Source organism: Mustela putorius, unplaced genomic scaffold, assembly GCF_011764305.1.
Source record: "Mustela putorius furo isolate JIRA1106 unplaced genomic scaffold, ASM1176430v1.1 tig00000139_pilon_pilon_pilon, whole genome shotgun sequence".
In the NCBI taxonomy this organism is placed as follows: Eukaryota; Metazoa; Chordata; class Mammalia; order Carnivora; family Mustelidae; genus Mustela; species Mustela putorius.
Window position 1 is genome coordinate 7,042,788 of NW_025421293.1, and position 14,774 is coordinate 7,057,561.

At 57.6% G+C, this 14,774-nt stretch overlaps 1 protein-coding gene across 7 annotated transcripts in view; it reads right to left on the bottom strand.

Moving 5' to 3' along the window:
* CUX1 (cut like homeobox 1) overlaps window positions 1-14,774 on the bottom strand; it is a 352,615-nt gene that overhangs the window by 55,399 nt on the left and 282,442 nt on the right. For 3 of the 7 annotated variants that reach the window (XM_045075001.1, XM_045075000.1, XM_045074999.1), the window contains exons 16-20: window positions 13,698-13,763; window positions 12,274-12,375; window positions 9,299-10,128; window positions 7,272-7,437; window positions 6,684-6,740 (exon numbers count right to left, since the gene is read on the bottom strand). The exons of 3 other annotated variants lie outside the window; for them this stretch is intronic. In XM_045075001.1, coding sequence (XP_044930936.1) covers window positions 6,684-6,740; window positions 7,272-7,437; window positions 9,299-10,128; window positions 12,274-12,375; window positions 13,698-13,763 — 1,221 coding nt within the window. The remainder of the gene's footprint in view (window positions 1-6,683; window positions 6,741-7,271; window positions 7,438-9,298; window positions 10,129-12,273; window positions 12,376-13,697; window positions 13,764-14,774) is intronic. One more of the 7 variants, XM_045075004.1, reaches the window with a different exon arrangement.

Genomic DNA, 14,774 nt, shown 5'->3' on the forward strand with positions numbered 1-14,774 from the left:
TCTCTGGGGAGGGCGGCTGGGAGACTAGGGGATTAGGGAAGGTGGGCGACTTATTTTTAAAGAAGTGTGTAAGCCCTTCAAAATCTCGCCTTTTATAATCATGGTGCCATTTCATTTATTCAAGAAAACCCACAACTCATCATTTAAAAAAAAAGTCAAATAAATCTGTTACTTTGAGTTACTCTAATTCTCTCCTTTTTTTTTTTTTTTTTCCTTTTTGGTATTGGCATGGTGGCAAATCCCACTTTATGCCAGAGCAGCCTTTCCCGGGAACGGTGAGGCTGACATCTCCTGCCTGAGAGCAAACCCCGAGCAGGCTGCCTGCTCAGTGCTGGCTGCCCAGGGAGGCCTGTGCGGGGCCTTCAGGCACAGGATGCTCCAGGGGAGGGCAGGCGGGGCTGGGCCTCCACTCTCCCCTGCCCTTCTGTGTTGTACTGGGGCTGCTTCAGGGTCATGTGGCCGGTCTGCTGCAACCAATCCCACGATAGTCCCAGGGGCTACGAGAGCTGAAAAGCAGCGTGGGCATGAGCACAAGGGGAAGGTGGGACCAACGAGTCACACTGCAAGGGAATCTGTCAGAGGGCAGGCTCCTGTCCCATGGCGTGCGGGCTGGGAGGGGGCCCCCCTCTGAGGCCCTCATGGGCTTGCTGTGCCCCAGTCTGTATCTTGTCGCTCTTGAAGGATTAGCTGTAGTACAGCCAAACCCCTTCTCACCCGAGCTCGGCTGAGAGAAGGTTGGCAATTTCTGAAAGACATTAATCAGATGGAAATTCACAGAGCGCAGTTTCCGGGACCATCCTGGCAGGCACGGGGAGACGCCTCACTCTTGGAAGAGCAAGTTACGGCACTGCACCCAAGGTGGGCAAGGAATTTTCTAGGCCCTGGTGGGAAGTTCCTGAGTTGTACCTCGCCCAAGGGTCTCAGGCCTGGCTGGTTCTGGAGCACACACTCCTCAGGCTCACCTTCTCTCCAGAAAGAGCCACCGGCAGGGGAAGAAGCACGGAGATGAGAGGCAGCAGGCTGGCTTCCCAGGCCCAGCACCGCCAGGGGACAGGTCGCCAAGGTCACCCAGAAAGAGCAAGGAGCCTTGGTCCCTCCCACGTCTGTGCTTTTCTCCCTCCTGTACAGCCTCCAGGCAGCACAGTGACTTCAGCTACACAGAGGAAAGACAAAATTCTCCCAGAACCCACTTTCTTCCTGTCATTTTATTATTATTATTAAAAAAAAATATTTTAAGTAATCTCTATGCCCCAAGTGGGGGTCAAACCCAGAGCCCCGAGATCAAGAATCATGCGCACCAGCAACTGAGCCAGCCAGTCGCTCCCTACTGTCATTTTAAGAGGAAAATAAAAAAGCTGACTGAGGCGCTTCTCACCTTTTCCAAAGGTTCCACCCATGCCCCGTTCTTCCCGGCTCCGAACCTCATGCCTGCAGAGCTCCCTCTGTGATGTTCTCCCCACCGGCGCCTGGCCCTTCCCGGCTCGGCCCCTCCTGGGGACTCCCTTAGTGCCGCGGGGTCTGCACCCACACATGCCCGACGACAGACAACAGGAAGGGAGGCTGTGCCTGCATCCAGAAACCTGTCTTTTCTGACCGTACGGAAGCCAGTCATTTCTTTATTATGGCATTCTTGATACAATGAAAGCACCTTAACGTAGGTTTCAATCAAGAAAGAAAAGGAACGAACGAACACTGTTCTGCAGGCCACCGAGTCACCGCATCCTGGCGACAATGAGTGGGTACGCAAGGCTGAGCCCCACATCCCATGAGGGCCGGCAGCCATCTTGCTCGGGGAAGGGCACGTGCTAGTTTGCCTTCTAGAATTCTCTTTTGTCTCTCTGTTGTCTGAGACTAGGTCTAAGTCAGTTATATACAAATCTTTTCAGGAGTTAGAGAGTAACTCTTTCGGGAGAGAACCAGCGGTTACTATCGTTGATTGATTTATTCTGATGAGAAGGAAAGGGGGCGCCCGGGTGGCTCAGTTAAGTGTCTGCCTTTGGGATCGAGCCCCAAGATGGGCTCCCTGCTCAGCCTGCTTCTCCCTCTGCTCCTTCCCCCTGCTCAAGCATGTTCTCTCTCTCAAATATATAAATAAATAAAGAAGATTCCCCACCCCCCCAAAAGGGAAAAAAACCCCAAATCAAATCTGGTCTAATGTGCCAGATGATGAGTTTCAGACAGGGCCACGGAATCTTCTGGGGGTGCGCCCAGCCCCTCCCCTTCCTATTGCCATGCTACCCAAATGCCTGCATGAGAATCCGATAGCTGAGTTCAAAGCACTAACCCTGCACATACTTTCCCGGTCATCTCATGGGCACAAAATGAGAGTCATTATGCATATCACAAAGGAATGTCAGCCTGTCCCTCACCAGGGACTGCGGCCGCGGGACTCTCTGGGGTGCACGAGGCCATGTACGGCACCCAGCCCGTGGCCGTCGTGTCAGTGAGGGCGCACACGTGAGACCACCCACGTTCAAGACGCTGTCACAGCTGTCCCCTCCAGAGGCATCTGATGCCATGCTGAGAACAAGGACACGGAGCCATGGAATTCTCCACGGGGGGGGGGGGTGGAGAAGACTTGGAACCCACAGCCCCCCACTGACACAACACTGGGAAAAAAGCTTGATGTTCTAGAATTCAGCTGAGGAGGCTGGGCCGTCCTTTCGTTTAGAGTCTGCAATAATCCATCGGAGGCCGGGCCGGAAGCTTGTAAGCTCCAGTACCCAAATGCTCTCCTCTTAAAAAGTTACACAGCGGAGCGCACTGTCCTCTGGAATGTAGACTAACATGGCATCCAGGAAAATCGCTACCAACCCCCCCACTCCGGCTCTTTTATTTCTGCCCCTTTTAGATCGTCTCTTGTCTCCTTCCTTCCCTTGGGGCAAAAAGATTAATCACACCAAGGAACTGTGAATATGAAATGAGCTTCAGGGAAGGAAAATGGAAAAAAAAAAAAAATCCAGTGGCTTCCTGGAGCGTATCTACCTAGTGATCCAGGCATGGACCTACCTACTTAGCTATCCGTGGGCACGCATGCAACCCCCTTCCTTGAAGCTTAAGGTTTTCTTCCCTTTAATAAAGCCAGCTGCCCGGTAAGCTTGGACAGCAGGACCCACTCCAAGAAGACCAGCCGCACAGGGATCGCCCCCGTCCTGTAAGCGCTTTCCTGGCTTCCCCAGAGCACCGCGATTGCTAGGCACTGCGAGGTCGGCTGATGCGCCATCCCGGGAGCAGACGACAGACAAAAGACGACGTGGAGAGTCTATCCCTAAAGGCCGCCCCGCCAATCCACCTTCAAGCACGCCTGCCCTATTCGATCAAAGACGACCCTGGATGGAGCTGGCGACGCCCCTCCCCGAGACATTGGCCACTTTGAAAGAAGCCGGCTCAGAAATGTTTGCGGAGGGCTGGGCTGCCTGGAAACACATTCACTAGTACGATCTGAAGTTCTGGCCTTTAAGCCCCACAGCCTCTTCTTTTTAAAAGATACTCATGTGACTGGCACGGAACCCCCCGCTTTCCTGACCCTTCATCGAGGCCCCCACAGCTTCCGAGAAAACGCACAGGTCGCCAGCAGTAGAGGGCATCAAGCTTCCTGAAGGCCCAAAGCCATCACCCCAATGCTCAGATCATCAAAGGAACATTCGGGAATGGTTCCGGTCACCGAGAGGAACTGGTGATGGGATTCCAAGTTCGGTCTCTCTCTCGCTGTGAAACTCACCAACAAGCTTGACCTACAAATCGTTAAGGGAAACAGAGACCCTGGGGGCGACAGCGCCGGGCAGGAAGAGGCAGACGGGGATTCTGTAGTGAGGCAAACGGATTCCCGCGTCAGCAGTCTGCGGCTCGGATGAGTGAGGCCACACTCCACTTGCGGGCATCATCACCATGGTAACGGAGCACAGAGCCCTGCGCGGGCCCACGCATTCTCCGCTCTGAGACGTACCTCCCTCCCTGAAGGGCTGTGGACAGGCCGGTGTCCCAGAGGCCTTCCGCGCTTGGGACAACCCTCACCGCCAGGCCAGCTTGGAAACGCTGAGCATTTCTTGCCGGTGTTCAGGAACCAGCCCACCTGGGGTTGGGGTAATCCTCCTGCTGCCACCAGCCCTCACGGAGCCACGACGAAGGACAGCATCTTTCTAGGTCCGCGGGGCATCTTGGAAGGATTCCGTGGTAGCCATGGTGAGGACAGAGAACCAGAACCCTGGGGAAATCCTAGAACCGGGGCCTTCATGACCGTGCCTTTGGGGCAGTGTCACTGAAGCCTTCCTCAGAGACACCCTGATTCTCTGCTGGGTCGGGGAAGGTTCTGGACTCTCCCCTGGGCATCCATCCCAGTGATTTACCAGTAGTCACCATCATAAAATGATTCTGTTCTTCACATCTAAATTCCATATATTGAAAAGCTCAGCGACTTTGATTTTTAGAAACGCTCTTGAAAAGATAACACTGATAGTGAAGAAACACTCCTGCCACCATGATAATCGTCCCTCTCGTTCCGACAAGCACTATCTAGTCTTTGCCGATCCAGAGAAACATTTTGGCTTAGCTACCATTGTGATATTAAAAGAATTTAGGAGGATCTGGGTGGCTCGGTCGGTTGAGTGTCCGACTCTTTGGGCTCAGGTCATGATCGTAGGGTCCTGGGATCGAGCCTCGCATGGGGCTCCGCACCGGGTGGGGAGGCTGCTGGACATTCCCCTTCCTCCTCTGCCCCCTCCCCTCCCCATGCATGCATGCGTACGCACTCTCTAAAATAAATCTTTAAAAAAATTATATTTTTCTAGAATATATGAAATATTTTTCGATTTCTCTCCACAATCACCATGACTACTATGTCCACAGTTTCCCTATTGCTGACTGACAACGTGCATGGTGGGGGAACGGTCTGCAGTCCGTCTTCGTCTGGCTGAGGTGACACGGGGAGAGGCCCGCCTGCCCCATATTCATGGAAACCACTAGAAAGTTCTTCAGTGCTCACTTTTACCCAGGGGCTCCCTACCTCTGCCAATCTGCAGACCTTCCAAGAGTTCCACACATCGCCTTATTCTATACCTTACAAATACCATTTACGGCCCTCCGAGGAGCCTGCCGTGGTTTTCCTACGTTGGGAACGTGACGACGGACAATGGAAGTCCAGCACGGTACCAACGACCTGCCATACGAGAAAGAGCGGAAGGCCATTCTTTTTAAGGATTTGTTCGCGCGTGGAGAAGATTTGGGCATCGATCATAACGGACCTGGAATTGCAGGTTTCCCGTTTTATTTAGGAGCAAGTGGTTTTGATCACATCCTGCCCAACGTTTGGTCCTGACTCCCGTGGGGCAGGAAATGCTCTCGGAGGGCTCAGTGGGAGGTCAGCTCTCCATGGGAGCAAGAGGCAGGGCCAATTTTCCATGCAAGCGTCTGCAAAGCTTGGGTGCAAACAGCTCTGGGCACCACTTGCCCTCCCGCATCCGGAAGGGGCGCTGGGGTCGGGTGAGTCCTCCGGGGCTTGCCAGTGACACTGCCCGACCCGCAAATGATGCGAGAAGGAAGAACCTGGGATCCTTCTGCGGGCGGACAACCGCGCCAGTTAGATGCCCAGCCAAGGAGATTGACCATTTGGGTACAGGCAGCCTCCCGCCCCCACCTGGGTCAAAAGCACACGAGGACACCCTATGCGCGACCCCGCTGGGCACTGTGCCACCAGCGGCCGGTCACTGCATCTGTGCGTGGTTTGGCATCTCCCAGCGGTAGCGGCCGCTGCCGGCCAGCTGTTCCCCACGCTACACATGTTTTCCCTCGTGAAACTTGCAGCAGGCTGGCGGGCTTCGCGCTCCTCACTTAGCTTTGTTTGTGTTTCCAATGAATCAATGGGATATGGAGACTAATCAACATGTTTAGAAAAGTAAAGGAAAAACGAGGAACAGCTCAAGATGCCGCCTGTGCCTGGAAGCCGGGCGAGCCGAGCTCTGCGCCAGCGGGAGTGTGCGGAGGACACGCAAGGGGGTTGGGGAGCACGGCGCCGCTGCGAAGGGTCTGCAGGGCAGGAACGTCGCCTCCGAGACCTCGGGGCTTCAGACGCCAGTGAGCAGCCACTAGTGTCCCAGTCGGCGGGCACTCCAGGCCCCCCACCCACCCCCGCCTCCAGGCTGGATTCGCATCCTCAGCCCAGAGCTCCCGGGCATCAGTGGGTCTGCATCCAGTCACACCCCGAACGGTTCCCAGCGGCCCTCGGCTGGCTCCTTTATGTGACCCTGCCTGCCGTGTCCTTCCCTAGCCTTCTTGCTTGAAGGTGGCCCCAAGTTCTTCCAAATGGACTGAACTTCTCCCCACCATGACTCTGCTGGGGGAACATCACGCATCTGATCCTGTTCCCTCCTATTCATCCAGAAGCCCTCTGGGTAGAGAATCTGTCTCTGGCCCGGACCCCAGCCCCCAGGCCCGAGCACCAGAAGCCACAGACGGGTGGAAGACTTTGGTGGCAAGCAGGAACATGCTGGAGGAAACCCCTGCTCACCTGCCAACTCTCCCTGTCTCTATTAGAATGTAGGACCACGTGAACCTAGCGTGCCAACGGGATAGAGCATTTTCAGCCCCGCTGGATCCAGCACCAGGGATCCACCAGACCAGCGGACAGGGAAACATACATACAAGGGACGTAAGTATTTCACACCAAACAACAGAAATCAGCTACTTACCTGAGCTCACACAGCCCTGCTGCAGGGGGTCCTGTAGTGACGTCACAGAATGGAGAACTGAGTAAGACAAGGGTGACAATTAGATGAGGAAACAAGCCACAGCGCTTAGAGCTTCCTAATGCACCCAGCCCAGTGGAATGCGGGACAGCGTAAGGGCCCCGAAGGTCCCACTCCTTCCGGGGGGGCCCGAACTCGGGGCCCGTGCAGGCAGGCACAGCTCTGCCGGGAGAGAGCCGGGACCTCCCGGCGGGGGCAGGTGGAAGCCAGAGCCGTGCTGTCTTTCACCTCTGAGTCTTTCGCTGATTTTCTCTCCTGATTCCCTGATTTAGCTACTTGACTTTTACTTGTATTTATGTATCAACAGCATTTTCTTAATTAGTAACTCATTTCCCGCTGCTTATAAAATGAGCGAGGCACGATCTTCTCTCCCCTAAAAGCTGCCGTCGTCCCAAAGCGACAGGTGGAGGAGGAAGGGGACAGTTCACGGCCTCCGGGCACCGGGCGACCCCTGAGGACTCAGCGGGCGGCCTCCTGGGCACATTTCCCCTCCCCCTGCCCCGTAGGTGCTCTGGCCGGGGCTGCCCTTACCTGGGCCCTGCTGCTGTCCCTGCACGGGCAGGACACCCTGGCCCAGCTCGCCGTTGAGCCAGAGCTGCATCCGGATGAAGGGTTCACGGCCTTTCTGCGTCAGCTTGCTCCAAGGCTTTGGCCGGGACAGCATGTCACTGACGCTGCCCTGGGACAGGCCTAGGACCTGGAGTGGCAATCAAAGACACGGCATCAGGGGCGGGATGTACCACGAGGCCGAGATGGGTGACACCCAGTGTGCGTTTTAGGGGCTGAGCACAGACCGTGTTCCCCCGCCCCCACCCCACCCCTGGGCTGGCAGAGGACCCCAGCCTGGGGTGGGGGAATAAACGTTTCAGGGTCACGAGGGGGCATTGCCCTGGCAAGGGGGCATTAATGTCCTAGCTTTCTGCTCCCGGGGAGAGGGAACAGGATGTCGCCAGGGGCCTCAATCCTGCCGAGGCCCCGGGGCTCTCATCCTGACACCCTGAGGAGGCAGTATTGAAGCCATCTTGCTCTCTGGGGGCACCAAGAAAGGGAGAGGTGCTGGGGGTGCCAAGGACCCCTTTGGCAGCCAGAGCAGCGGATGTTGGCGGGAGGCCGGTCGTCCTTGGGGTGCCGGGCCAGGCAGGCCTTTGGAGAGGTCCGCTCTCTCTGACCACGCCCTGCTCTGCAGTGGGGGCCCAGAGGTGAGCCGGCGGCAATGGGGGCGCCAGCCCGGGAGTGAGACTCCCTGCAGACGACCGACAAGTTGCACGTACATGCCCGAGTTTTCTCGAACGCTCACATATGGCCATACATATGTATGGGCACAAACACCCCCCACAGGACACAGATGCAGCCCAGAGATATTTAGGGGCTGCATTCGATCACTCTTTTGAAAAGTTCTCAAGTTCCAGAATAAACTGCACTCACGGGCCAAACAAGTTCAACGCTATTAAGTCTCTGCTAAATTTAAGGCATGAGCACAAATGTCTATTTAAATGTTCTCCCATGATATTTTTACAACACTGAACTAGAAATTTCAAGGGACTTTAAATTCTCAGCCTCACTTCTCTCCACCCCATCACCTTTTGCAAAATCAGGACAAAGAGATCACCGTTGAGATATTGTAAGGCTCCGAGGCTTGCGACGTTGCGAACGCTGACGGGAAGGAAGGCAGGACAGTGCGGGGCTGGAGGGGACACGGGGCCGGGGGGAGGGAGGGAGACCCCGCGTGGGGCCCCATCAGAGGCCACTGCTGACCCTGCCATGTGCCCTCCTCCAGGGAGGCTGCCTTTTAGGGGAGCGGAGGGCTTCTCACGATGCTAGGAAATGACGCGGAGTTATTATGTTTATCTTCTGCTTTACATGCCCGGTAAATCCCCATTATTCTGAATCTGTTACCGGGAAGTGCCAAGAACAGAAAGGGTCTGGGGGCTCATTCACGAACTGTTGTGCTTTCAGGAGCCAGGGAGGAAGACGTGCAGAAGGGGACTCCCGGGGCCAGCTGCGGGCACGGCCCCGCCGCCTGAGCCATGGATTCTGGGCAGGTCATTTCACCAGTCTGGCTGAACAGATTATGATTATGATTATGATTACTCGGAATTACGAGAAGGTACGACTGATTATGCCTATCACGTGACACGAGATTTTCCTATCTCGCGCCTTTTGCGTCTCTGCACACTGGAGGGCTCCCTATGGGCTCAGATCTTTTTTGGCCAAAAAAAAAAAAAAAAGCCTGTGGAGGTGCGTCTGGGCCCCATCTGGCAGAGAGGTGGGACTTGAACTCAGCCACTGGCCGCCTGGGGGGCTACAGTTGACCTCCCTGAGCCTCACTTCCATTTTCCGTCGAGCGGCGACCTCAGCGTCACCGGGAGCAGAAAGGAGCGTGGGGGGTGGCGGGGCCTCACCCCAGCCGGGGACACGGCAGATGGAACATTCGCCGGCCAGCCCCTCCGGAAGTCCGGGGGTGGACGAGCCTTTCTGCTCCGCGGCTCAGCACAGGGGCGACGGCCACGTCCTCCAGAGCGACGGGCAAAGCCAGGCCCCGGAACCCAGCCCCTCACCTTCTCCCCGAAGATCCTCTGACAGATGCCGTTCTTGGCCAGCTTCTCCTTCACCTGCCGGGTGAGCTCGATGGTGTCCACCTCCTGGTACATGTAGATCTCGTACTGCTCCGGGGTCAGCGGAGGCACCGAGGGCTTGGCGGGCTTGGACATGGGCACGATCGGGGAGGAGGGCAGGGGGCTGTTCTGGGGCGTCTCGCTGCGGCTGGCCCCGGTGAGGCTCAGCTCCGAGCTCTGGGAGTACGGTGACTCGGCGCTGGGCCACTCCTTCCAGTACTCCGACGACGAGGGTCCCTGGAGCTGGCTGCGCTCGGCCCGCGGCTGGCTGCTGCCACCTTTCTCCTTCGCGCCGCCGGTGTCTTCCGACTTGGTGTCCTCGGGGGGCGCGGTGCCCTTGCGCTCGGGCTGGACGGGGCTCCACCAGTGGTCCTTCCACACGCCGCCGCGGCCCAGCTCGCTCTTCACGTGTCTCAGGACCCCCTGGGCGGACTCGGCCGCTCCCTGGAGGTCCAGCCCGGGCGTGTCCTGGGACTCCTTTTTGAGGGCCGGGGGGTTGGGCAGAGCGGCGGTGCCGGCATCGGGGGCAGAGGGGGGCTTCTTCAAGGAGAGGGCGAGCGGAGGGTAGCTGGACACGGACGACATGGGCGAGGAGGGTATCAACTTGGGGGTCAGGATGGCGAGGTCTGCCTGGGACAGTGGCGCGGGCTTTAAGGCGGGGTCGAGGGCGGCCTGCTGGGCCTCCATTTCGCGGCGGGCCTGCTGCAGGATGGAGCGGATGGCGTCGTCGGAGCTGCCGCTGCTGGACGTGGACGACGGCTGGGCCGGCTCTGCTGCACGGAGCAAACACAGATGTGAGATGGTGGTGGGCTCACCCCCTGCGGCTGGGAACTCGCTGCTTTCCCCCAGCTTCCTTCTAACCGGGCCTCCCACAGAATGCGGATTCTCCGGGAGAACCAAGCTGCCCTCTTCTGCCAACGTTTCCTCGGGCAGGGGACCCCGCGAGCTTCCTGTCTGGGCAGGGCCAGATGGACTAATGTCACCTCTCTGAGAGCCGCTGGCCTTTACCTCACACCATCTAAAAGGGTTCGTTATCCCCGCGTGTGGGGGGCAGAGGGCAACAGGCAAACACCCGGGGACACGCCACCATCCCTGAGGATTTCTAAACAAAATTCTCGTGTGCTAAATTCCAAAACTGTAGTGGTTGTGTCAACCTTTAGGAACAGAATTTCTGCTAACGGTTGCAGCGTGAGACCAGTCTCCAGTGAGACACGGTGTGCCTGGGCTGCCTCACGTTTCTTCCTCCCGGGGCAGGTGACTGTGGCGTGGCCAGCAACAGTGGCCAGGCCTTGGCCGGGAAGCCAGGGCTGCGACCTTGGGGAAGTCACAGGGGATGGCTAGGCCTCAGGATGCCCCTCTGTGAGCGTGGGACGGGTGATGGGTTAGATCGAGGACTCTTAATGAGGGCTCTGCCCCAGAATCACTCGCTGGGCTTGTTAAAATGCATGTGCCCAGGCCCCAGCCCCCAGAAGACCGAGGAGCAAGGCCCTGGCTGAGCTGCGCAGGCTGAAGGCTCCCGTTCGCAGACACTTTCGCGTCTGGGGGAGGGAATCACACAAGCCAGCTCTTCATCCACCTTGAATGAGTTAAAAAGTCCTTCAAGCAACAGGGACAATCTTTTAGGCCTCTCGAGGCCTTGGTTTTACTGGGTGACCAGAGGCCCCGCTTCTCAGACCCACGTGATCCCCACAGCACCCTCGGGGTGCAGGCGGAACCCCACTGCTCTGCAGGAGAAACCGGGCCTTTCTGCTCCTGATTCGGGGCTGCCTCCCACCCCATCAGGGTGTCTGGCCAAGCTTCTTTGTTCAGCCACCGGGGGGAGGGCCTGGCTTGCAAGTCAGCTCTGGTCTGGTGAGGATGAGCTACGCCACATGGAAGGTTCCCCGAGCGTCAGGCCTGAGGCCTCACAGGACAGTCTCCCCCCCGGTGCCCTGGGGTCTCTGTGAGGAGGCAGATGGTGGCAGAGGGGCAGGTGCCGGGACAAGAGCTGAGAGACCCGGTTTGCCACCCAGGACCTGCTGTTTAACAAGTCTGTGCACAGCGTTCTCACTTGGAGCCCGAGTCTGAGAATCAGCGGGAGAGAGAACAGTACGTGTCTCTCAGGGCAAGGGGAGGACCGAGGCTAGATAGGACGGGGCGTCAAAACTGCCAAGCCCAGGCCTGGTCCCCAGAAGGGAGCTCCGGGCTCACACTGAATGAATCACGCGGGAGTGGGCTGGCCTGGGGGGAGAGCCCGGGTGGTGGCCTGGAGGGAGCCCTGCGCCCAGGTCCGCGGGCGAGCGGCTCCGCAGACGGGGGCCTCACGGGTACGGGGCCGGTGTGTGCCCATATGTCGCACCCCAGAGCGAGACCCCAGGCGCTCGGGTCTCCTCCTGGCAGCAGGTCTGAGCCGAATCTACAGCCGGTGTGCCTCACGGTCAGCACCCCCGAGCGTGGGAACACTCTCCCCCAGCGGATGAGGCAGCTCTCAGGGAGGCCACCGGACCGCAGAGCCGGACCTCTGCCCACTACAACCTCCCACTCGGCCACGTTCATTCTGGAAAGCAGCTCGGGACTGATTTTGCACCCGTTCTCTTTCAGGGTTTAGGCAAGCATGTATCTGAGTAACAAAGCCCGTGTGGCATCCGGAGAAGGAAACGACACACACTGCCTGTCCACGTAAGTCAGGGACAGTCCAGGCCAGGGGTACCCTTCTTGAGTCAATGCTAGGATGTGGCCTGATCAAAAGACGGGTAACTACAGGAAGATGGAGATCACGCAGAACTGCTCCCCTCTGCACTTGCCTAAAAGCTTGAAAACACACCTTCTACTGCGTGGGGTTTTTTTTTTTTTTTTAAGTTAATTACCGCAAAGCACAACACTCATGACAATTCTTCTAATTAAGCCTGGAAGACAGTGGTCAGTAGCGGATTCCGTACCCGTTTTCTGCACCTGCAGCTCCCGTTTGGCTTGTTCCAGGATGGACTTGATTGCTTCGTCGGATCCGGAATCGGAGGCTCGGATCCGGGTCGTGATGTTACCTGCGGGAAAAAGCCACAGCCATGACGTCAGAGCCGCCGATGGTGAAGCAAACAGCCAAACACAAAATCAGTGCTGCGCGAAGAGGTCATTCTGATCAGCGGCTCCCGAGCCGAGCCGAGGCCGGTGGAGGTTAGGGAGGCAGGCGTGGCCTCCCGCTGAGCCGTACCTGCGGAGCGTGCCACGTCACGGCCCCGGGCAGGAAGGGCTTCCTGCGGAATCTACCTGGTGGCCAGCGGGACGAGCTCTCCCAGTGACCCCAACTGGACGGCACCCGCGGGGCGGGACCAGGGAGAGCAGGCCAACCCACTCCGGCGCGAAACCAGAAGAAGGCCCGAAAAAGGCACTGGTGTTTGCGAGTTGTTTAAAAGGGACCCCAACAATTGCTTTGGCCTGGGACCGTGCTCGAGGTTCTGCACGTCTGTTGGGACACTGGTGTCCCCCCCTCAAAAAGCAACGATGGGAGAGGCGGGTGGAGGGTGGAGGCGGATGACCTATCGGTCAAGGGCACATACAAGGTGAAGAGGATGAAGGCTTCCTGTTTCGGCTCTAGGATCACATGCCGTCTTTCAAAAATTTATGAATGAGGCGAGGAGCCTGCAGGGCTCCATCGAGGACAAGACCTCAGTCTCTTGGTCACAGGGTGGCGCTCTGCAGAGTAGCCACATGCACGGACACGCGGAAGCTACGGAGGCCCGGGGGCTGGCCCCGGCTCCTTCTGGAAGCCTTCCACAGAGCATATCTGACTTCTCCACTGCCTTCTAAGTATGCGCCACCACACCAAACCATTGCAAAACAAGCAGACCGCGGGGGCCAAGCCCCTTTCAAGATGCAGCACCAAGGAGCGCAGGGGGGGACCAGAGGAGAACCGACCACGTGTGGAGTTCGCTGGAATTTGTTCGTTCTGTAGCACCTTTAACCCAGTTCAGAGTTTAAAGGAAGTACAAGGAAGCAGCAGCATGTCACCTGACTCAGCCATCTGATTTTTCTCAGAGCGATGACTGTTATGCTCTTGCCCGCTTCTGAGAAAGGTGTGGGGGGGTGTAATTTGCACCTGAACAGGGGCAGGGCTGGCACTGGGGCACTGATTCTTAGGGGCGCTTTCTCTCCTGGCCTCTTCCGCACCCGGCAGAGCGCGGGCAGCTCAGGAGGAAGGGACTGTACGTCCCTGGGCCCGTGCTCTGTTTCATACTTACTAGCTGTTTTTCCATCAGGTTCCAGGCCAGAATCACACTGCACAGTGTTTAACCCAAATGCACAGCTAAGGACATGCTGCTTCCTAGATTTTACTAACTGCAAAGAAAAACACCTGCCTGCGACATACCTTCGGACCCATTTCTTCGTTTCGGTACTTCCTGAAATAGTCTGTTCAGGCTCTGGCCTGGGTTCTCTGTTGAAAAACAAGTGTGGTAAGAACAAAACAATCAGGGGGATGGTGGTGTTGACGGTATGGGCTGTGCGACATGACATCTGAGCCGCCTGTCACTACAGAAAGGGCTCAGGGCTTCCTGTGCGACTCGGGAGTTAACCAGAAACTTCTGAGAGGCCCTTCCCTGGCCAGCCGGCCTGCAGAGGCCACGGCTCTGCTGCGGAAGATCAGACAGACCTAAAGAGTGGCCCACGGCACCGATGCCATGAGGGTCCAACGGAGGGAGCACCGCCTGCCGCCAAGCGCATGGCCCACCAGCCCCCAGAACAAAGCTCACATTAATCATCCAAAGACAGTCGATTTCAGTAAACATCGCCAGAGAGAGCTCGATGTGCTTTGTGCAAATCGACACCGTTTGGAACGGCTCCCTCCTCCGTTTGTCGTGTTTCAAATGCGTCTGGTAAGATCTACCCCTCTCTACCACTGCTGGTTTAGCAGAACGAACCCTGTCGTTCAAGAGGGATGCGATTCTTTCAATCAGGGACGCGAACGGACTTTTGCTCTTTTGGGGGAGTGTGGGGCAGGTAGGCTGTTTCAATAAAACTTTCACGCGTCTTTCTCCAGGCAGGCGTGTTTGGCTCACGGGGCTGCACAAATCGCTAACAGAGGCCAGCACAGGGAGGGAAGCCGGCCACAGGACACGCTCCCTTGTGGGTGCGGGCAAGAGGAGAGGACACGTGGCTGATACGCTCCCCCCAGGCCTGACCCCGGCTGCTGCTGCCGCGGCCCTAGGGCCAGATGCCACCAGAGGGCTCCGTGGGTGAGGCCGGCACCCACGGCCCATCGGACCACTGGACATTACACCCGTTGGGATGTGTGTACGGGGTGTGATTCTGTCTGATTCGGTGAGGTTCTGGGTCTCCTATATGCGAGGTGCTCAGCAGGGGTCAGAGGCCATGCCCCCCCCCACACCCCCCCCCGCCCCAATCTACGGGCTCTGGCTCACGCCTGCCGACCCTCGGCCCCTAGAGA